At 43.4% G+C, this 23730-nt stretch overlaps 1 protein-coding gene across 4 annotated transcripts in view; it reads right to left on the bottom strand.

Annotated features, from left to right (window-relative positions):
* The window catches only part of VEPH1 (ventricular zone expressed PH domain containing 1), a gene marked incomplete at its 5' end in the record, with an annotated part of 221011 nt that overhangs the window by 180088 nt on the left and 17193 nt on the right, over nucleotides 1-23730 (bottom strand). For all 4 annotated transcript variants that reach the window (XM_081301834.1, XM_081301832.1, XM_081301833.1 and 1 more), the window contains 2 exons: nucleotides 9467-9641; nucleotides 20979-21194. In XM_081301834.1, the coding sequence (XP_081157960.1) occupies nucleotides 9467-9641; nucleotides 20979-21194 (391 nt within the window). The remainder of the gene's footprint in view (nucleotides 1-9466; nucleotides 9642-20978; nucleotides 21195-23730) is intronic.

Here is a 23730-nt window from a genome sequence, read left to right as displayed (position 1 = left end):
TTTTGAAAAGGTTAAATATGCAAGCTGGAAAAGCTATAGAGTGTTGTACATTTTGCTTAACTGGTGATTCAGATGGGAGCTTATAATACCAGAATGCCAACAAGACTGTGGACAGTAGACTGGGATCACCAGGTTTCAGAGGAGAAGCAGCACACTATTGGAAACTGGACAAGAGGCAATTCATGTTACATTCTGGCAATGTTCTCCACATTATGCCCATGTCTGGAGACATTCTGTAAAGCTGAATTTAAAGACAATGGCCTAATTAATCTGGTTGGAGGAAATTTCTAGACAGCACAGCATTAAGGGTGTGGCATTATTATTGCTCATGGTTTTCAGCCAAGTTTACCATAATAATCAGAAGCAGAAAGCAGAACGATTCTAAAAACTTGCAATTTTTCTAGAAAAGTGTGAGTGCAGCTGGGGCTAAGATAGTTGTGGTTGTTAAAGGAAGTATATCCACTAAAGAGATGCTAAGTACTTTACTCAGAAACAACAGGAAAGATGGCTTAAGAGCATCTCAGGAATTGGCAAGATCGCACGTATCTCAGTTAAAGGTTGTAAAAGTAAAAATTTCTTTGAGAAGAGACTCTGCTTGCACAGGGAGACCCTTGGAAGTTGTTTCACCACACTTAGCCACCCAGGCACTCAGAGGCTACTCCAGCCATGGTCCCAGGAGGCTGGACTATTTCTTGAGAGGGTAGCAGAGCTTGGGATTAACTGTGTAGTGTTGGTTCTGCAGAAATGCAGGTGGCTAGACTTAGGGGGTCATGGAGGCTTCCAGTGAGATTTCAAAAGAAGGCCATGGGAACCCAGGCAGGGGGCATCAGGGTTTGAATCCTTGCAGGCAGCCCCTGAAAGGGTGATGCATGAAGATATGAGAAGGAAGCCAAAGCTGCAGTGAAGACCCTCAAGTTTAAGAGATGCCAGAAATGTCTGCCCAAAAAAGCTACAGGAATTAAACAGAGACAAGTGGATTCCTGCAGTTTCCCATTAGATGCTCTTCCACATTAGATGTTCTCTTTAAGCCTCTATCAACGTACATGGGACATAATAAATGGGGAGTCAATTTGCTGTCTCCATTTTCCTAAAGCAACTCACCAATCAGTGGTTTGGATTTTGTTTCATACAGAAAGGAGAGCGGCCATGGGGGCTATAACCAGCAAGGTCATGGGGCAGAGCTGCACAAGCCCTTTGAAGAAAATATCATAATGCCATGTGCCCCAGATGCTGAACATGGAGCTACAGGACTCATTTGCCCAGCTGGATTTTGGTCTTACTTGGTTCCTATCACTTCTTTCTATGCCCCTCTGTTCCCCCCTGTGCCGTTTACTCTGTGCCGTTATATATTGGACATGCAATTTTGTTTTGATCTTCATGGTGATTCAGAGCTAAGAGTTTACCTTGAGTCTCAGATGAGATTTTGGACTTGGATTTTTGACAATGCTGTAACTGTTAAGATTATGGGGACTTTTGGAAATGGGCTGGATGTATTTTGCATTGTGAGATGGATATGAGCTTGGTGGGAGCCGGGGAGGAATGTTATTGTTTGAATATGTGATGTTGCCCAAAAGCTCGTGTGTGGGACAATGCAAGAATTTCAAAGGTGAATTGTTAGATTAGGAGATCTGTAACCTAATCAGTGTATTAATCCGCTTGAATGGATTAACTGAGTGGTAACTGTAGGCAGGCATGGTGCAGCTGGAGGAGGTAGGCCACTAGGAACTTGCCTTTAGGGTTTAGATTTTGTCCTTGGTGAGCAGCCCTCTCTCTGCTTCCTGGGTCTGATATTCTGAGATGCTTTCCTCCACCACACCCTTCTGCCATGTTCTTCCTCACCTCAGGCCCATAGCTATGGACTCAGCCAACCACAGACTGAAACTCTGAAACCATGAGCTGAAGCAAACTTGACCTTCTCTAAGTTGTCCTTGTCAGGTCTTTTGGTCAGAGCAACACAAAAACTGACTAAAATTGTGCCCAAGTTCAGCACACGGATGCCCTGTCTATGAGGCTTCCCCTGCCACACTGTGCAGAGTGGTCTCAGAGTCCAGCATGTGGGTTCCTGTCTGTGAGGCCTCCTGTACTCGACAACTGCATCTGCTGGTGAAGTCATGAAGGTGCAAACTCTGGCTTACATCAGATCCAGGCCTTGGCTAACAACTCCAAAGAAATCCTTTTCTCTTACAAGATGTGTCTTTATTCCTTTATTCATCTTTTGATCGGCTTTCCCAATATTATATTTAAAATTTCCCCATGTGCATTAACATTCATTTTAAATATTCCTAGTAAGTTGAATAACTTGTTGCCTAGAATATTTGATCAATAAACTCTTTCCTAGCAACCTGAAATATGGCGAAACTGAAGATCTTTTAATAATAATTGTATCATGAATGTTCGATAGCTTAGCATCTCCCTGGAGAAGATGAGACTCCATGAATGGACATGGTTCTGCCTCTAACTTTTAACATGGGATGGTGCATAGCAAATACATGACTAGAGAGAGAGAACAGCAGCAACAATGCTGATGACAATAAGAAGGAGAAGCTTAGTAAGCATGAGGAACTATGGGCTGAGTGCTGTACAGGGTGTAGATGGTCTATTTATGCCTCATCCACCCTACCTGGGGCATATTATTTCTTCCATAATAAATGGGGAGTCAATTTCCTATCTTAATATTTCTGAAGCGACTCACCAATCAGTGGTTTGAATTTTGTCTCACACAGAGAAAGAAATGAGGTGAATTTATCATAATTAACTAGACAGTCTTCTGCGGGCTGTTGCCAGTAAAGTCAGAAAGGAATTTGGACTCTTGCTGAGACAATATTATATTTTCTTTCCAACCTTCTGCTTAGGTTTCAAATCATTTGAGGTCATCTTGTACCTTGTGCCAGAGGACCACATAAAAGTCCTGTTGACGGAGAGGCATGGTTCCTGGTTGGGGCTACTGACCCAGAAATGCAGAGGAAGGGACAGCACTGCTTCTGGGTTTGATGGAAGACTGTGCTTTGCATCACAGAGCTACAAATCAAAATTTGGAGAAGGCTCCCTATGAACTCTCCAAACCCCATAGAATTGGAGATGATCTCAAAACCACAATAGTACTGTCAGCCTCCTGGGTGAGCCATGTGGCAACTAGAGCAGCCTACACATTGGTAATGCTTTTATTTCCTAGTGCTAGACAGAAGGATATCTGTCTTCTTATGGCAGAAAGTGAATGTGGAGAATTACTCAGGAACACTAAACAACAGACTCTCTAAAAGGGTTCTGATGTTACGAAATACCAAGTTACTTCCGATATGGCTTAAACAGAAAACAAGTTCATTGCCCAAAGTGATAACCTTGGCTTTTTTTTTTTTTTAATTCAGGAGGAAGCATTTGATAAAATCAAAGTTATGATTTTAGTTTGGGGTTTTGGTACCCTTTGCTAGAAAAAGGAAATTGCTAGTTTGCTTTTATTATGAACATACTTTGAATTTAACTAACAGAGATAAATTTTTACTTCTTATATTTAGGTCTTTATTATACTTGAAATTAATTCATATGTACTGTTCTGCAGATGACTGTCTTAGAACCATTTATTGAATAGTCCACTCTTCTCCACTGCAAAGTCTTCCCTGCTATATGTCCAATTTTCATGTGTGCATGGGATTGTCTTTGGCCTGCCCATTGTCACATGAGCTTTTACCTACTCTAGGATTAGTACTGCACCCTCTTAGTTTACTATGACTTCACAAGTAGGGAAATTACCACCTCCTCCTCCCCCACTGCTCCCATCTTCTCCTTCTACAAAATAGTTTTGGCTATCTGTTCCACTTAATCTTTTGTGCATTTTAAAACAAGCTTGTTATCTTTAATAAAAATCTCCTCTCACTTAGAATTCAGAGGATACAAAGAATACAAATGGTATTTTATTAAAATGTCACTGAATTTATTGAAAGTTGACATCTTTGCTATCTCAAGTTCTCCCATGTATGAGCATAGTATATTGATCCATTTACTTATATTTTGATTGCTTTCAAAAAGGTTTTATAATTTTTACTCCAAAGTCACATGCATTTCCCTCTAGATATCATGTATTTTTCTACTTTAAATAATACTTTTAACTAATTTATTTCCAATGTATATTACTGACACGTAGAAAAACAACTCGTTTCTACAAGTGGAATCACTAAACTTTCTGTCATTGTGTCTAAAATTGACTAGGTAATATTTGTATTTTATAATACAAACAATCATATTTTTTAGATAATGTTTGTTTTGCATTTCCTTTCTGGTTCTTCCAATGTTCATTTATTTTTCTGGTCTAGGGTTTACAGTGCCACAGTAAATAGAAGTAGATTTAGTAATATCCTTGTCTCATCCCTGGCTTCAAGGTAATGCTTCTGCTGTTTCACCATTAAATATAAATATTCTCTAAATCACATTAAGGGAGTTCTCCAAAATTCCTAGTTTGCAAGTATTTTCCATAAGAGGGTACTGAACTTTTCAAGACACTCCTACTGACCACTGATTGGCCTGTTAGTTTTACTGTGGGGAATTATATTTTGCAGGTTAAGCCATCCTTGCCTTCCTAGGGTAGATCCAACTTGGTCACTGTGCATTTTATAAAATGGGATAATGCAGTTTCTTCTCATAAATTACTGGGGGAGGGAGTGATGTGAGTAAAAGATCAGTGGCTGGAATATAGCACACACTCAGCAAATGCTAACCATCACCTGCTCCAAGCACTGCTACAGTCATGTGCATCTATGTTCAGAATAAAGATGGACCTGCATTTCCTTTTGTTACACCATCCTTGTCTGATAATATCATGGATACACAAGCATTACTTAGCTGGAAACAGTACTTCTTTTTATCTGGAAAAGTTTACATAAAATTATAATTTTTTTATTTTTTGAATATTTATTAAACTTTGCCTACAAAACTAAATGGGACAGGATTTTTTTAAATTAAGAAAATATTTGTCGTGAGTTGACTTTATAAACTGGTGCAATTGTCTATTTTATTTGTAACATTCAGGTGTGACCCAATATAACTTAAGTATAACTCAATATAATTCTGTTTATGTCTGTAACCCTCCTTTTGTAGTTTATAAAAAGGTCTTTTATAGTTTCCTTTTCAATGAGAATTCAGAGATACAAAGCAGACAAATGGAGTCTGCACAATTTGAATAAAATAAATTTGTATTTACATTTAATGTAAAAGTAAACATTACCTATATAACCATTAATAATGAAAACTGAAAAAAAAATTGACTTGGAACTATTGAAATAATTACCTTCAGGGGTAAAATTTGTAAACACACACAAAGTCTTTGGTTTGAAATCAGAGACAGACATATTACAATAAATTGTAAAAAAACATTGTCAATGAAATGATACCAACTGAAGCCAAGGGTCAGACACCACTGCGACACCACCAGGCTCTCCTGCTCTATCTGACCTATGCTTTAACTAAGGCTCCAAAATGGAGACCAGAGTGCCAGTGTGCATACAGATGACAAGAACCTTGGAAGAACTGTTAGATATATTGAGATGAAAGATACATTCTCTAATAAGGTCTTGACATGGCAAAGCAATAAGCTGAAATCTCATGAAAAAAAAAAAGCATAAAGAATTAAGGATAAGTAAGTCCTTGCATGAGGATTAAAAAACCAGCTAAACACACAGAATGCAGTGGAGACTGATGAATATGCTCAAACAACTTACGTATACACACATTATATATATTGTGCATATACACATATATGTATGCATATATTATGTATATAAAGATGTACATGTTTGTTAAATCAAGTTGTATACGCATGCATACATACACATATAATATCCCAAAACAACAACTATATGTATATGTGGAGACTTAATGGACAATAACTTCACCGGGAGTCAAAAGTGAGCTTGTGAGGTGTACAGAAAGTGAATCTGACTCATGGCCTCTGGGGGGGGCTCCATTTGAGTCCTCACATGCACATCATGGAGCCTGGAGCATCAGGGGCAGCATGGATTGCACATGATGACAACAGGGAACCAGAGGGTGGCCTCGCAGAGGGACTGGGGTACACCCCGCAAATGGATGCAGAATCATCTGCTGAGTTGAGGGAACTGGGAAGAAGCTGCAGTGGTTACAATGGAGGAGGAAACCCAGCACAGGGGAGGAATGGCAAGGTGTCACCATGCGGTCCCACGTCTGAAAGCTTGTTTATGAAGAGCAACAGGGGTTGATGGCCCAACAGGACAATAGCCTAAGCCAAAAGTGGGAGGCCCCAGGGAGAGAACTTTTAATTCAGCCTGAGGAAGAAATGTTGATCACTTGGATTTGTCCAGAGATGACATGTGTCCTCACAGGAAATGGCAAGTTCCCTGGTCCCCAAAGGATTGAAATATAGGGAGGCAGTCATGATTGGCTTCAACATCCTGGCTAATATTTATGGGAGCTGGATTCTGTCCAGAAAGATAAGAATGCAAGTGTTGGGTGGAACTGAGATTCAGCTGTGGGGGTGGGCTGCAGTGTGACATGGCCAGGGCCGACATCCCTGGTAACCTCCCAGAGCATCAGCTTGCCGGTCTACAAAGTGCAATGGTAGGTATTTGTGGGGTTGTGGGATCCTGTATGTACTCACACTACTGCTGGCAACAGCCTGGCTTTCCTTTTTGTTCTTTAAATTTATTTGTTCTAATCACTTATACATGACAGCAGAATGCTCTTTGATTCATTGTACACAAATGGAGCACAATTTTTCATTTCTCTGGTTGTATTCGAAGTAGGGTCCCATCATTCATGCAGTCATACATGTACTTTAGAAAGTACTTTGTGTTTCAAAGATTTCTTTGTCTTATTCCACCATCTTCCCTATCCCTATACCTCTCCCCTCACTGCTCCCCTTTTCCCTATCCAAAGTTCCTCCACTCATCCTATGCTCCCTGCCCCCATTATGGATTAACACCCATTTATCAGAGAAAACATTCAGCCTTTGGTTTCTCAGGATTGGCTTACTTCGCTTAGCATGATATTCTCTAAATCCATCCATTTACCTGCAAATGCCATAATTTTATTCTCTTTTATTGAATAGCCTGGGTTTCTTTTGGGGTCCGTTCTTTCTACACTTCCCACCTGGGTGGTTCTGCTGTCAGGCTGGCTCATGACTCAAGCCTGGCCAAGGATGTACAGTGCCCCCGGCAGTGATGATGGGATGGTTCAGAAATGGTCTGTGGCCCATGTCAGGGCAAGCAGACATGAGGCTGGATGGCCTGGGGTACAGCCAGTATTTGTGATGTCATGGGCAAGGAGCTATGGAGGCCTACAGTGGAACACAGAAGTAAACCCTGCCGCAGGGAGCAGAGCTGTGCAATGACCTTCCACTGAGCCACTCGAGAAATCTGATATACTTACTAGTGGACTCTTCGGTCATGTGCCAAAGAGGAGTTGTTCCTCCTTCTCCTCTTCTCTTTTGTCAAACCATTTATACCTGGGGCTTTTACTACTCAAAATACTACCAACTATAAAATAGGATAAGAATAGTACCTCAGTTATGGGGTTCTTGGGGGAATTACATGATACAGTGGGTATAAATGGATTAATGTCATAAAGAATGCATGCAGTAAACTTCAGCCATTGTAATTATTATTAACGTCATTATAATAATTTTGGTCAAGTGGATGGCCATTCAGAAGAAGAAATATGAAATTAGGATACTACAGGTCAAAGTTGACAGTCTAGAGGCAAGAAAAACTACAGTAATGAAGAACGAAATCCCAACATGCCTCCTAGAGCTGTTTGGCAGGACTAGACAAAGATTTGAAGAGCAGAAAATCTGCTACTCAAAGACAGCAAAATTCCTTCTGTGTTGCTACTCATGTGGGCCATGAGGGACTTTTACAGTCACATTGATCCTGAAAATCTAAACCCTGAAACACGAAGTCCCAATCTTTTGTAGCTCGAGTTACCATTCATTTCATGGTAATTTTCATGGTGCCAAATCAAATAAACCAAATCATTTGTTTATTTCAAGTGCTTGCAGTGAATTTAGAAAGTATACTTTGTGTTTCAAAGATTTCTTTGTCACTGAAACCATATTTTTAAAAATCTCAAATGGATGAGCTAAATTCTTGGCAGCTGTAAAGATATAATTCAATTTTCTTTTCATAAATCTGTTACTAGCACATTGGACTACCACGGTCTCAAAATGCTTGTGTGTTTCAATGTTTGCAAGTCCTATGAATTTGTTCCAATAGTGTTTCCAAGGAGGTGAAAAAGTATAATTGTTTTTCTGGACTTTTAGCAAATTCAATATCACATATAAAGTGAAATTAGCATTTAAATTCTATAGCCAAAGGAAGTTAGAAATAAAAATCCTGACTGGGGTTATTAATGACAACTCTTCACAGGCGAGTACAAGGTTGAGAGAGAGACCTTACCATCCAGCTTGCCTCAGATTATATCTGGGCATCAGCAGACACTGGGAGGATCCACTCAGAGGTCTGGGGGTGCAGAGATTCCTCTTTAGGAGGTCCACAGTGAGCTGGTGTTGGGAATAGGAGGACTGAGCTGGCATCCTGAGGGCTAGGCAGAACTGGAGGACTAGTTTGTTGTTAATCCTAAGGGCTGAGTGAAACTAAGGGACTAATTAATTGGTAATTCTGAGGCTGGGTGGAACCAGAGTGCTGGTTTTTGTCTCATCAGTTGGACTGGGAGCACTTCACAGGTGTGGAAGTTCCACCTGGGCATGTGGGGTGTGTCCGTGAAATAGGAGGTAAGTAGCTTGTGAATTTCACAGGGTTTTTTTTTTTTTAAATGAGACTGGGGGCATTTGAATACATATCACATATATTATCTGTTGTTGTCTGATCCCAAATTTTACAAAAAAAGTTTGGGATCTGAAGCCAAAAGAAAAAGAGAAGACAAGGTGAATATTTTGTGTGGAGTAATTTGACCTTGTCTGTACTTCCAAAGTTTGGAAGAATTAAGAGAGAGGCCCTGGTTTGATTTTTTGTGGCAGTATGTAATACACTTTTAAGTCACTACCAAGTTATGATCACATTGACGAAGACATTAAACACTCTAGTGTATTTCATCTAATCAAGGGCGTTTTTTACTTTTGGAAACCATGAGAAGAAGAGGTTCTCAATACCGCCAGCAATGGAACCTGCCCCACCATCACAGAGACACCCTCTGTTGCTGGAGTTGGAGCAGGTGGCCAGGGTGGTGGGAAACAGCCCTCTGGACTGGGATATGCAGAGTTGGAGGGGCGCCTACCACTTGTCCAGAGTCCAGGCAACTCATCAGGTGGACAGAAGCCTCAGCCAGCCCCAGTGACCTTACACATGCTCACAAGTCACCTAGAGGCAGGGCCAAAGACCCAAGGGGGCCTCACCTCCAGATCTCCCTCCACAAACCATAAGCACTTAGGAAAACATTTTTAGACAACCCCAGGGACATGCACCTGAGCTTGGCCTTCACACTGTACCTTGAAGTATGCTCCTGACTATCACCTCGGTGTGCTCAGCCAGGAGCTCCGCCTTGGCGATGGCAGCCAGACACAGGTAGTTAGACAGGCTCCTGCGCAATTCCCTGCTGCCTCTGTGAAGGAACCTCACGGCAATGGGGATGGCTAGTGCCATCACTGGGGGCCGGTTGTAATTCTGGGGAAACACAAGAAAGCAACAAATGACAGCGACTCACTTTTTACTCATGTACTTAACCATCCCAAATATTGCCTGGGCCAAGCTCCCAGAATGCACCTGTGGGAACGCAGGCCCTGCCCCACCTACATGGCACCTGGGAACTCTCGGTCTTTTTTGGGAGAATTTGACAGGCCATTGACAGAAGAAGCAGAATGCAGGGTGCCCAGGGAGCAAAGAAGGGCCATCGAGAAGGGTCAATAACACTTCCTGGAGGAGGCGACATCTTGGCTGGGACCTGAGAGGTGCACAGGAGATGGCTGGTTATGGGCAGGAAAGCCGTGGACACAGGAAGAACCCTGTGGAGGCACAGGTGAGGAGCCCTTGGTGCCCTGGGTGGGGAGATGGAAACAGCTGCAGATGGATGGGTGGGTAGGTGTGGGGAAGCCAGGAGGATGGAGCCGTACACAGAGGCACGAGGAAGAAAGGGGCTTGGGATTAATCTCCATGGCAGCCAGGAGTTCCTGGGAGAGGAACATTCATCAGAGAATACAACCAAGGGAACACTGAAGAAGTGGCTTTCTGACTGTAACTTAAAAACTGCAGCTCTGTGCAGTCAATCCAGGAGGAACGAGGAAAGAAGATGCGGCAGAGACGCACATGGATATCACCCAGCCATAACAAAGGGCGTATCCTGTCATCTGTGACGTGGAGGGAACTGGAGGTCATTCTGGTAAGTAAAATACACCAGGCACAGAAAGAGGGAGCTAAAAGAGGTGACTTCATAGAAGTAGAGAGTGGAATAGTGGCCACTAGAGGCTGGACTGTCAGAGAACGGGAACCAAAGCACATTCTGGAGGGAAGAATACCTATCGTGTTCAACACAGCAAGTGGCTTAGTTCCCAGTGATTTATTATTCAGTTTATAAAGGCTCCGAGAGGAGGGTGTGAAGCTTCCTGACACAACACAAAGAAATAACAAGAGTTTAAAGGGAGGGAAACGCTACCTGCTCTAATTCGCCCATTGCACGTTATGCACAGGTGTCAAACTATCACCCTGTGCCCTACAAAGATGTACAATGTCATATGTCAACCAAACAAAACCAAGAAACTAAAGTTTCAGTTGAGATTCAGAAGGAACAAATACTGAACCTTTGACTAAAAACATAAGGCATTCTGTACCCTAAAAAATTCTCTTCTTGATTGATTTTGTGACTGAACATAAATACCCTTGCATATAAAATACTGCTATTGGCATGTAATTACCTGATTAGGGAATAATATTTGGAAGACACAAGTTGTTTTCTTAAAAATGAGTGACACACATTAGTATCATCAACTTCACCTCTCCGTTTGGGAAAGGAGTTCATATTATGATATCACAACAGAAAGGTGGTTGTTTGGAGAGTCCTCTAGCTCCTCCCACAATTCTGGGTTTGTGAGAAGTCCTCAATAAACACCTGGTGAGTTGAATAACTGATGAAGTCAATGTTGATGTAAGGTGACAGTTGTCACTGGGACGTAATGCAGGGGAAGGCACCAATGGAAGAACAGACTCTGGATCCTAGTCTGTCCACCCCCATCCTGGTGGGTGATCATGGAGGTGTGGCCCAACTCTAGGTCTCACTAGCAAAAGCAATTACCAACCAAACAGTGTTTGATAAATAGACCCCAAAGCAATCATGGCATAACTTCCTGGCACAGGAAGATGGTAGACTACTAAGGGACCATTCTCTTGCTTGTAAAGAGGACCAACTCAGGATTACTGTGCTAATAGAGGTTCACACTCAGGTCATCAATACCAGGTATAATTGTGATCAGATTCAGAACACTGAAGGGAAACTTGGAAGAGTGGACAAGAGTATTATGACAAACAATAATGACTCATTCCTTTTCTCTTTAGCAATAAATTCCTGAATTATGATGGGACAGGGGCACATGGCTAAAGATAGCCTTTTTTAGTCTTCTTTGCTATCAGATGTGGTGTTGTGCAAAGTCTTAGACGATGGGGTAGGAATGGCATTAAGGTATTCACTTCTAGCTTCTCCTTGCTTCTCTCCCTTTGGTGCTGGTTGGAACAGAGCTATGGTAACAAAGATGGAAATAGTCATCCTAGAACATAAGTTAGAAACCATGCATGGGTAAGGCAGAGAAGATAGAAGGGGATTGGGCTGGAGATCAGGAGTTAGAAACCATGCACAGCTAATGCAAAGAAGATAGACAGAAGGAGCCTGGGTTGGAGCTGCCATCGAGCCACCATTAAGAACGACACTCTTGAGTTGTTTCATGGGAGACAATTCAAGTCCTGTGCTGTTCAGTCCTCTGTCATGTTAGGTCTTCATTACACAGCCAGACCTGCGTCCTGACTAATACAATGTAAAGCCAGACTTTACTCTTAAACTTTCCCCTAAGCTTAAAGGGAACATTATATATCCTTAATATTGTAAAATATATAATTCCATTTTTGCACATGGAATTATACAAAAAGGATATCCAGAAGGACATGAGGCAAGGATTGTCACTGATACATGGGATCCCTGAGTAATCGGATGTCATCTTAGATACGGGCAGGTGGGGCCACTGGATATTTGTACCAACCATCACACCAGCCATAATGAGACTCAGCTTCAGACAGATGCATATCTACAGGTGAGAAGAAAGCACAGGGAACATCCTGACAGCCTCAGGTAGACAAAGGCTCCCCACAGCCTGCTCAAAAACCTTAACAATGCAGGAAACGTCACAATGTGGATAAAAGGAAGAACTTCTAATCATTCTGTGATATCTCTAGAAAAGTGAAAAGATGGTCCAAAGCTGGAAAAGAAATTTATAATAATTCATCCAACAAAAATCTACTAGCACCCAGAATATATACAAAAAATCCAAATCGATAAGACAACCAAATAAAAAACTGGAGGATTTAAACAGATATATTACATAAGAAGATATCAAAGTGGTTCCAAAACACAAAAATTTGCTCAACTGCATTAATTATTAATTTTGGTCTGGGTTCTGTGTTTAGTGAGAATCATTGAGATGTGATATAACCTCTTTTCTGAAAAAGAGATGCAGTCACGTAAATTCAGATTTCATGTATTTTTTAAGTGAACTTAAAAGTTAGCATAAATGCAGGACTGAATATTTAAGCATACCTAAACACCTCCTGTAGGGTTTGTGAATGACAGTGAATAACAGTGGCAAGTCCAATGCAGCCAGGAATATAATACAGTGGTGACAGTGTCAGGAAGATGACTCACTTATGCTGAGGACATATTATGGGATGGCTGAGACAGTGCAATCTGTGCTCCTATGAGCATTGGTCATCTTGGGGGGGGATGACATTGTACTACTCAGTCTTGGTGTCCAGTCCATAAATACTTCCTGACATCAAAGAAAATGTCATTGCTCTGGTTTTCTTCCACCTTCAAACCTCAACTTCCTTAGACGTCCATTCATCCTCCCTCTGAGGCTCCACCCTTATTCCCCTTTGAAGAACCATCCCAGATGCTCACAGTGGCATTTCTATCTGAGGTCTTGAGGGCTCGGACACAAAAACCTTCCCCAAATCCAAATGCAGGTTACCAAACCAGAATTAAGAACCCATGGAAGGGCTGTTTGAATGGCTTTCTTCTGCTGGATTCAAGGAGGTGAGAGGGAAAGATCCAGAGTAGCTGCCACCCTCTGTGACCTCACTGCTAGGGACCCTTATGAAACTCAAGGAAATTTGGATGTCCCTGAGAGACAAGTTGGGGCAGACCTGGACATGCCTTTCAGCTCCATGCTGTGGCTGTGCTGAGGCTGTGGTTTTCTAAATGAGCCAATTATATCACCTGTGCTTCAGCTCCCCCTCCCTTCTTGTCACTAGAAACAAAAATACATCTGGACAATCTTTAATCCATTCCTGTACTTCCATCCATTTTCCAGACCCATGGGTCCCTCTGACCCCTAGGCAGAAAACAGGAGTCCTTCACAGCAGAGCTTGGTATCCCATCATGAAGCCACCTCTGACTCTAGGCTGTGTGACAGATCATGTGTCTAGACTGCAGCTCTACTCACTAGATCATCTCACATCTCCTAACACCACCCAAGTATCAGGAGCATGGCCCACAGCCAGACTTTTCTGAAGGCTTCTCTGAATGTCTTTGGATTTTCTCTTCTTCTGGTGAATTAAAGTGGGCCTGATTGGATTGGTCACTACTGCTGAGTCAGGAGGCCTCCCTGAGAGACTGGCTACTTTCCTCCCTGGGGGCTGCTCTCAGCCCCAGAAGCCTGGGCAGATGCTGGATCAGGCCACACAGAATGTTTGGATCTGCCAACTCTTTGATCTAACTCACACCAAAGAACTTCACGCCACTGGTGCATCTCAGTCATCCAGTGGATTCACCCACAGAGGGAGACTTCCCGAGGTCAAGCCCTGGGCATCACTTTTTCCTTCTCAGGATACCAAGGAGCCAGACCAAGACCCAGAGGTTTACATAAAGGCACAAAGGGGGCACAAAGGCAGACCAGACCAGAGAGATACTGAGAAACATTTCATCCAGGACTCTGGTGAAACCTGATACTAATAACATGCCAGCCCTAAACAGAATCTCCCCCTTTGCTAACTGCAACTTTCTATCCATCGAGTCCATTCTATCTCCCACATACCATCTCCCTACCCCTCAGTGCTGAGTAAACTTGCCAAACCAGTGCTCCCACACTCTGCAGACAGTAATTGACTTGGCCAGTTTCTCAATTATGCCCCTATCCTATACCTTGAGGTTACATTCAAGTCACTTCAGTTAGAGCACTGGATATTCCCAAACCCCACAGTCTCATTTGGGTGACTCCTCTAGGTGGCCAGTCTGTCCATTACATGGAGGCCTTTGTTGGGTGAACTTTAATACAGCATACCCTTGTCCCCATAGTGATGGGTCATCGCTCTGGCCTCAAGGGTGAAACACAATCACATAGTCCTCAGAGCTTTCCAACCAAGAACTCCATGCCCAAGTTTACTTCATCTACTCCGGGTCTTTTGCCAAAAACCATTTGCAGTAGAACAAGTTCCCCTAGAGGAATCACATCTTCAAGCGCATTTCTATGTGACTTGAAAAACCAAAGATCATGGCATTGGAAAGTGTTCCCTGCTACCTGTGAACACAGACAGAAATGGGGAGAGATCAATGGAAATGAGTGTTTCCAGTAACTGACGTTTTTAAACCTCAGGAAGAGCAAGCATTTCCCAGCACCAGTGAAAGACTGGGCTGTCCTTTTTAGAACAACTCTAGATGTTCTGGAGAAAAATAGTGACCAGCTAAAAAAGTTTCTGATGTGTGGTTCCAAGTGAAATGTATAAAACTCTCCCCAAATGCATAATGTCATTGTTTAAAAAAGCAAACTTTAACACATTCTTTTTTTTTTTCCTGTTTTTCTACCCACATGACATTTGGAAATCTCTTGAGTGACACAAAAAGTAACCGATTAAGCAAAAAGCAAATAGTACACATAAACAGCAAAGTCTCTCAGGGTCCTAACAGGGCCCCAACAGTTCCTAGCCCATGAAGGAGTCACAATAGGGAGTGAGCAAGAGGAGGGGACCCCTGACAGGTGACCAACAGATCCTTCCACGGCTGAGCTTCATTTGAAAGGAAGCAAAAGGAGCTGATGATGCAGCATATGTCCACCCACAAATTACTTTATCTAGAATGACGTGGCTCAGGGGCAGAAGAAGTCCTGGGGTTGGCATCCTATTTCAGCGACAGCTGGTAATGGCCAAGCCTGACAGATGTGCCCTCAGCGCAGAGGCGAGCGCTTGGTCTGGGTCTCCTCTTACTCAGTTCCGTGTTCAGGGTGAACACAGTGAAGGGCAGTGTGGACAGAAAGACTCGCTTGTGGGGACAGCAACGTCCAGCCGCAGAGGCAAAACAAGAGGGCCTTGTTCCACAGATGCCGAGCATCGTATCTCTCAACTAGATCAGCACCAGCTGAGCCTTGGGTGGAGATTTTCCTCCTGAAAATGCACTTCGGGAACATTTCCCAGTGTTTTAAGATGGAACAGAATAAAGCTAAGCAGAGGTGTTATCTGAGGTGTCAGCGGCTAAATGACACTCAGGTCTTGACTTAAACTAAAGAGCCATAAAAACGATGGAGCTCAAAAAAATAATAAACTTCACTCCTTGGTCATTCATTATCAATCAGACAGATGAACTGATTTTGGATTTCCATCTAAAATGCTAGATTCTTACCAGTTTAGTTATATGTAAAATTTAATTGACACATGCCTAAGTCTTCCCAGTGGACTTTCTGACAGGTGATAAGCAGCAGGTGTTAGGAACCCAAGCCGGGTGGTTGCCCCAGTGTCCTTCCTATTCAGACCACCATGGTCTGAGGACTGGGGTTTCACATCTCGTGAGGGAGAATGGTAGCTGGTAGGAAGCCAGAGAGCAGGCACCTTTCCTGAGACCATTTATTCACTCGATCATTCAGTTAATGTTATTTGAGCACCTACTATGTGCCACACACTATTCTAAGTGCTAGTACTAATTCCACGAGTAAACAGAGCCTACCACTTGGACAGGGTGGGAATAGGCAGTAAACAACAGCTAGACTAAATAATTTAATCAGTAGCCTCTTACAAAGTGTTGAGAGCTATTTTAGAGTCTCCTGCGGATGACGATGGGATCAGCCAGAGTTGACACTCAAGCAGTGCTTTCTGTGTCCTACACATTTTGTCTTTATTTACTGTCTATCCCTTTACTTCTCCAACAAACTCACGAGGCAGCTACTCCTATCATGTGGATTTTATAGACCAAGAAATACAGGCACAGAGGGGTCCATTTGCCCAAGCTTACACCACGGGTCCATGGGAGAGCTGGGACTGGCTGGAATAAACTTCTACACTGACACTGCAGTCCCTCCTCCAAGAGTTCTGGAGGAGACACTCGGTCATCCAAGACACCTGGTAGACCCAGCCAGGGGCAGCATGTGTGTCTTCACACAGCACTGACTGGGGGACACAGCCTGAATGGAGGAGAATAGACACGGGATCATTCTAAAGGAGGGAAACAGAGGCTCCTGTTTTTCCAACTGGACTTGAGGCTTTTCCTAGCCCTCCATCTCTGCAACCCTCTTTCGTCATCCCCCTCTTCACACAGTCATCCACAGGGGTGGGAGAGACGGGGGGAAGAGGTGATGCAGACCTGCTTCAACACCTGGGAACAACTGTGCTAAGCAGTGTGGCTGGGAAGAGGCTGAACCTGAACTAGACACCAGGGGTCTACCCAGCAACGGCTCTCAGACTCCATCATGGCCCGTCTATGGGTTGCTATGGTTTTGCTCCAGTACATCAACTGTGTCCATAATCACAACATCCCTGAGGGACATTTTAATCTTCACCAACCCTCTCCACGTCTGTCTATGGCTTAGAAGTAGCGTGCCTTGTGGGGACAGCAGCCGAATCCATGAGGAAACCTTCCTCCAGAGGAAGCTCTTAGCTGGAGAGAAGCTGTAGTTTGGACCAGGTGGTTCTGTGTCCTGCCTGGACCCAAATGGAGAGCCTTCTGTAGGAAAGGGCACCCCTCTCATGCACCACTCCCAATGAGAAGCTTAATGGCATGGAGCTGGCAGGACTCTTGATGCCACTGTCCTACAAGATGCAACACTTAGTAGGAAGCTACTGTGTGAGGATGTCACTCTCCCTGTCACCTATAACCCTAGGCATCCTGGGAAGTAGGCAATGCCCTCCCGCCATACAGATGGCAAAACGGTGAGTTGGAGAACATAACATGCCAGTCTCACATCTACATAAGAACAAGGTCCCTAAGACTCTCGGGCTTCAAGCTCTGAAGCTCTCTGCTCTTCTACTTCCGCCTCTCCCCTGAGCTGGCAGGTGAGCTGTTTTGTAGGCAACAGGTACAGATACTTGTCTGAGAACACAGGATGGGTTAGTAGAAGCAGAAGCCTCAAGTGAAACCAGACCAGACCATACACGTGCCTGCCGCACACATGTACTGCTTTTGTATCAAGGGAGGAAGAGAAAGTGACTGGAATTTTAAGTTATTTTTAAGGTCAGTGCAGCAAATTCATAAGTTTAGAACCAAGAAAAGAAGGAATTCAATATGATTATCAATTAAAAGAGGAATGAGCGTGGATACCTGAAGTAGGGTTGACAGTGGGCCAAAACAAGACATTTGGGGTTAACGAAAGATCAAAAAGTACACGTGTGTGTGTGTGTGTGTGTGCGCGCATAAAACCATAGGTGCTCAAATTCAGCTTAAAATTATTGAATAGTCAGCAAAGAGCAAATCAAAATGGTCAATGGTGTGGGAAGTGGCAGGGCCCTGGCCCTTGCCCTGCCCTGGCCCTAGTCCTTGCCTTTGCCCTTGACCTGGCCCTTGCCTGGTTAGATAGGATGGTCCTGATTGCTGATCTGTATCTTGGGAAGTGGGAATCAGGATAGAGAGGAAATCATTCCTTTTTTATTCTCCATTTTGAGCAAGCTAAAAATCCTGACGCTCTGACTTTTGAAAGTTGATCTGTTTTATTTCACTGAACAAACAAAGCAAAATGAGTCATCTGAATTTCTCCCTGGTTCCCACAAGAACCTCAATTACAAGTGCTAAAAAATCATGTTTTCAATGTTTACTGCAAAAATTCCCCTTAAAATTGGCTGAAGGCTGAATCCTCACCGTGAGACCACCACGGCCTGCTGAGGTTCTGGGAGACACACTGAAGGACACGTGTCCTTACAGCTTCCTGCCTTCTCTACAGTGCTTCTGCATCCCCCTAGGACCCAAGAAGGTCACTCCAACACCCCCTCACCACCCCCACCCCACCCCCATCCCTGTAGGCTGGCTTTTTTGTCCCTCTCAATCAAGAGCCAATTTCTTAGTCATTCTCTCTTCTCTTTCCCAAAATAGCAGTCCTGTATCTTACAACCCTGCTCTCAACAATCCTACAAACCCATTTATTCTGATCACCAGTGAGTTGGCCATTTCTACTTTTCAAAAGCATTTGCTTTATGCCCCCCTTTACACAGGAGACACAAAAACACCTTGCCCAGAATAAAACATCCCTTTGTGTTAGAACTATGGGCATTTGGAAGGGTAGCCCACTTAAGAGTTCTCCAACTTGGGTCTTATTTCACAAATCTGTACTTCTGCACAAGCTGGTTTTAAAATTTATTACTGAAGTACATGTGTATTCATTTTGCTTGCTCGGAGTGTCCTCTTGCTCACCTATCTGGTAACTTTCCTGCTCATTCCTCAAAACCTTTCCAACACGACCTCCACCCAGACAACATGCCCGATTCTAGGCCCATGCTAACAGTGGCGCCACTAACCCCTTGAAGCACATGAGCACTTGAAATGGGACTAGTCCAAAGTAAGAGGTGCTGAAATACAAAGCAGATTTATAAGGAAGGATTTTAAAATGCAAACCATTCACTAATTGTTGCATTGACTACATGTTAACATGGTATTACTTTGCACATATTGGGTTAAGAAAAATATGTTATTGGGCTGGGGATGTGGCTCAAGCAGTAGCGCGCTCGCCTGGCATGTGTGCGGCCCGGGTTCGATCCTCAGCACCACATACAAACAAAGATGTTGTGTCCGCCAGAAACTAAAAAATAAATATCAAAATTCTCTCTCTCTCTCTCTCTCTCAAAAAAATTTAAAAAAAGAAAAATATGTTATCAAATTAATTTCATCTCTTTGTTTACTTCTGCAGGTGGCTACTAGAAAATTTAAAAATGACACATTTTGTGTCTTACATTAGATTTCCGCTAGATAGCTCTGCTTTCAAGTCTACACCAGTGGTTTTAAATGCAGAAGGAGCTGGAAAGTAGGACTGATTCGTGTGTGTCTATCTGAATGTCTGCAGAGTGGCTCTTTGGAGTGAATAATCTGTTTCTGATGTGCACCAATGATATACTCAAGACAATCAAGGAAGAAGAGATCTGATAGGTGTTTGCTGTTCTGTAGAAATAGAATTCATCTTCTGTTGATTTTGCTGAAATCCTCATGACCTTTCCACCCATTCCTACCCAGAAAAACGGTATGGTGGTATGTGTAGTCTGTGAGTTGACAAGTCCCTAGACGGAGCAGACTAAGTAGAACGTAGGCCAGCGAAGCGTGGACAACTGTGAGGGGAAAGGAAGAGCAGGGTGGGAAGAGAGGGAGCAGGAGGAGGGAAACTAATACTAGCCACTACACTGTGCCGAGCACTTCAATGTGACCAGAATGTCCGTACCGGGGCACAGTGGAAGTCAGTGGGCTCTGAGGGATGTTCATCAATATTGTGTTGAAGGTGAGGAGGAGAAAGAGGGGTGCTGTGACCAATCAGGTTGGCAAATGCTGTACTAAACAAAATTAAGAGCTTGTTTTGCTTTTTCCTATTTAATTGCAGGACTTTTCAGGGTCTTTAATCTGCTATGAAACATTTTGACAGCTCGAAGGGGAAAACTTGAAGTCAGCATTCCCAACGTACCTGGCCACAGACTTCCTTTTTAAGAAACACATGCCAACATCACTGGTTCATAAAATTTGTCCTGAACAATGATCTTTAATCTGCATTTTAGGATGAAGAAACCATGGCTCAGGAAGTTGGGACATGCCCTACATTTCTTTGTCATACAACTGGTTTGTGTCTAAGCCCAAATTCCAAATTCATATTTACATCAGAGAAAGGAATTAAACAGGATCAGAGCAGGCAGATATCATCATGAAGCATTCACAGTGCATATAGAAATCCTTTTTTAATTTATTTTTTTGTACCAGGGTCTGAACCCAGCGGTGCTTAACCACTGAGGCACATCCCCAGTGTCTCATTAAGCTGCTTAGCGACTCATGAAATTGCTGAGCCTGACTTTGAACTTGAGATCCTCCTGCTTCAGCCTCCTGAGTTGCTGGGATTACAGGCATGTTGCCATTGTGCTTGGAACTTACTTGGCACTTACTCTTAAAGCTACCTCTTTCCTCCCATGTGGCCTAAGCTCCCGGCCTCCCTTCAGTCTCCACTTCCTCTTTGGTCTCCTAGGATGAACGAGTTAGTTCCCTTGTGAATTTTCCAGTGTCTGCATTTGGATCTCTCTGGACGTACTGCTTTATTATTAGCTTTTTATAGGAACACATCTTATCTCTCCAAGTAGACAACAGGTTTGCTGTGGTATTACTTTGAGTTCCCTACAGGGGGGTCTTGCTTGTAGCAGGGGCCTGCTAGGCCTTTCTTGGTTTTTTAATCACCAGCCTGTTGGATCAGCTGCTAATGGATTATGGTGTCTTTTATGGTATCTAAAAGGTACAGAAAAACTGACTCTTGGTTAGACATTGTGCATTCCACTGGTGTCAAACAGCTCACCATCTATTGAACACTGACGTACCTGTAAAATGCAGCTCATGATATCAGACGCGATTTTCGCATGAGGCGGGTCCTCATCCCTCCCTGAGGGTCTCAGGCTGTGTTCCAGGCAAGAGTCCCAGAGCCCCACAAGGGCCTTGGCATGCTTCTCAATGGACTCTGTCTCTCTGATGGCTGTTGTGATTCTTGTGATACAGATTTCAACCACTGCCTGGTCATTGTTATTGGTTTGGTAATCCTGTTTGGGAAGAAAACCTTCATGTTGAATAAGACCCTAGAAAGTTATCCTTCAAAGACCAACTACTGACTGTCAAATGCATTTAGAAACGGGCAGTCCATGCTGCAGCTAAGGGGTGAGGCTGTAAACCACAGTCTACAATGAGGCCATCGTCCTTTTGCCTTGGAAGAGGCAGGTCTGTGGGAGAGGTAGGGATCAGATGTGCTAGGATGGGGCAATAAGGCCGCTGGGCCTCAGCCAATGGCCAGGATGGAGAGAGCAGAGGAGCTGAGCCCTGCACTTGCATGGGCTTAGCCTCTGGGCTCTCTCGGTTTCTCAGCCCATCACAGGGCAGGGTTACCCTGGCATCTCAGGACCACTTATGAAGTTTTCCACACTCCTTTCCAATTTCCCCTCATTAGCTCTCTCTGTCTTTGGGGACACGACAGAAGACATCATGTCATTTCTCCCTCTTCCATGCAGGTAGCTGCGAAACCCAGTTTAGCTTTCCCTGGCCAAACTGTCCTCCACTCTCATTTCACATCTTTCAGATTCCACACTCAACCGAATTATTACCACTGCCCAGAGCATTGAACTGTAGAAAAAAGGCTGGTGGCATTCATTTGAAAATCGGTCTGTGAACTGCATGTGGCTGACTCACAAAGCTGACAACATTGTGGTGTCGCCAAGCATTGAGGTCTTTTGATGCAGGAGGTGATGATGGGCTTTTCTGTCCATGACAGGGTTTTCGTTCTCGTCATTGTTACTATATCTAAGGGGACAGTAAACACCTTTGCGTGAATCACTCTCTTCCTTGCAGATCATTTGTAGCCTAGATTGTACAGAAATTGAACTTCTGAGTCTCAGGATGGGATTGCTTTTCAGGCTCAGGAGATGTCCATGCACTATTCTGGGACAGTCTTGCTACTTGGTGCTCGGTCACCTGGGTGAACCCGGTCTCCTTCTGTGCTTTTTCAGGAACAGAGCATTTCTAATTTTTGACTTTTTTGATTGGTGAGAAACAGTATCTCTTTGCCATATTAACCAGGGTTCCCTGACCCAAAGCCAGCTGGAGACATTTCACCTGTTTGTTGGTGTTCGCATTTCCTCCTCTGGGAACACGTGTGTGTCCCGGGTTCATCTACCCTCAAGACTTGCTTTGCTCTTTGGTCCTCCTCTGGTGCAATCTCTCCTTCCATGGAGAATGCCAAGTCGACACTTGACATTGGGATGCGGATAAGCCTGCCTGTTTCACTACTGCCAGCTTAGTTTTGTTTGGTGCTTCTATTTACTGATGTTTTAAGGTTTTGGATAGTCAAATCTGTCAATTTGGGGGGGTCTCATTGTTTTTCCTTTCTGGTTTTCAATTGGAAATTTATGGGGCTTAAATTATTCATGGAGTTAACAATGAATGCAATAGACGTGGTAGAGAAATTCAAAGGATGCCAAGAGAAGATTTGTTGTGAAAAGCAAGAAGTCAGCTTTTCCGTGCCCTGCTCCTATTCCCAGTTCCCTTCCCCAGAGGTGGAGAACATAGAAATCGCCTGTGCATAAGCCTTCCTTCCTGTGTGCTCTTTTTAATGCCTTAAAACAACAAAACACAACACAGCAACAATAACAAAAGCTTCCAGTTTTCCTTATTGAAAGTCCTCATAAGAATCACCCCTTCAGAGCCGCCGCCCGCGCCTGCAAGGTAGGCGCACCTGCTACCAACCAGCAGAACAGGCCCAGCAGCCTGCCCATGTGGTAGGCACATTGCCCCAATTGGAGGAGGAGCAGAGCCCCTGCCCGCGCCTGCGCTGGAGACTTTGCAACTATACAAGAGTAATACAAATATATAGGGGGAAAATTCAATAACACAACAGTCTCAGTAAGCAGAAAGAAACGTGAACAGTATGAAGAGACAAGGAAAGAAAGGACCACAAGCAATGCAGGTCAACTCAATGTTAGAAGAGGTAATATCTGCAGCAGATGGAATGTCAGATAAAGAATTCAGGAGATACATGCTTCAGATGATCTGGAGTCTCAAGGAAGACATGAGACAGCAAAATCAGACAATGAAAGATCTCTTCAACAAGGAATTACATAAACAAATCCAGGAAGCAAAAGATCAACTATACAGGGAGATAGAGGTTATAAAAAACAAACAAACAGAAATCCTATAAATGCAGGAAGCAATAAACCAACTTAAAAACTCAATTGAGAATACTACCAGCAGAGTAGAACACTTAGAAGATAGAACATCAGACAATGAAGACAAAGTATTTCAACTTGAAAAGAACATAGACAGCTCAGCAAGACTGTTAAGAAACCACGAGCAGAACATCCAAGAAATATGGGATAACATAAAGAGACCAAACTTAAGAGTCATTGGGATACAGGAAGGTATAGAGGTCCAAACCAAAGGAATGAGCAATCTATTCAATGAAATAATTTGAGAAAACTTCCCAGACTTGAAGAAGGAGACAGAATCCCAAATCCTAGAAGCCTACAGGACGCCAAATGTGCAAAATCATAAGAGATCCACACCTAGACACATTATAATGAAGATCCCCAA

This window comes from Spermophilus citellus (assembly GCF_964194105.1).
Source record: "Spermophilus citellus genome assembly, chromosome: 7".
Classification (NCBI taxonomy): Eukaryota; Metazoa; Chordata; class Mammalia; order Rodentia; family Sciuridae; genus Spermophilus; species Spermophilus citellus.
The sequence above is the reverse complement of the archived record's forward strand: the minus strand, read 5'-3'. Positions and strand labels throughout refer to the sequence as shown.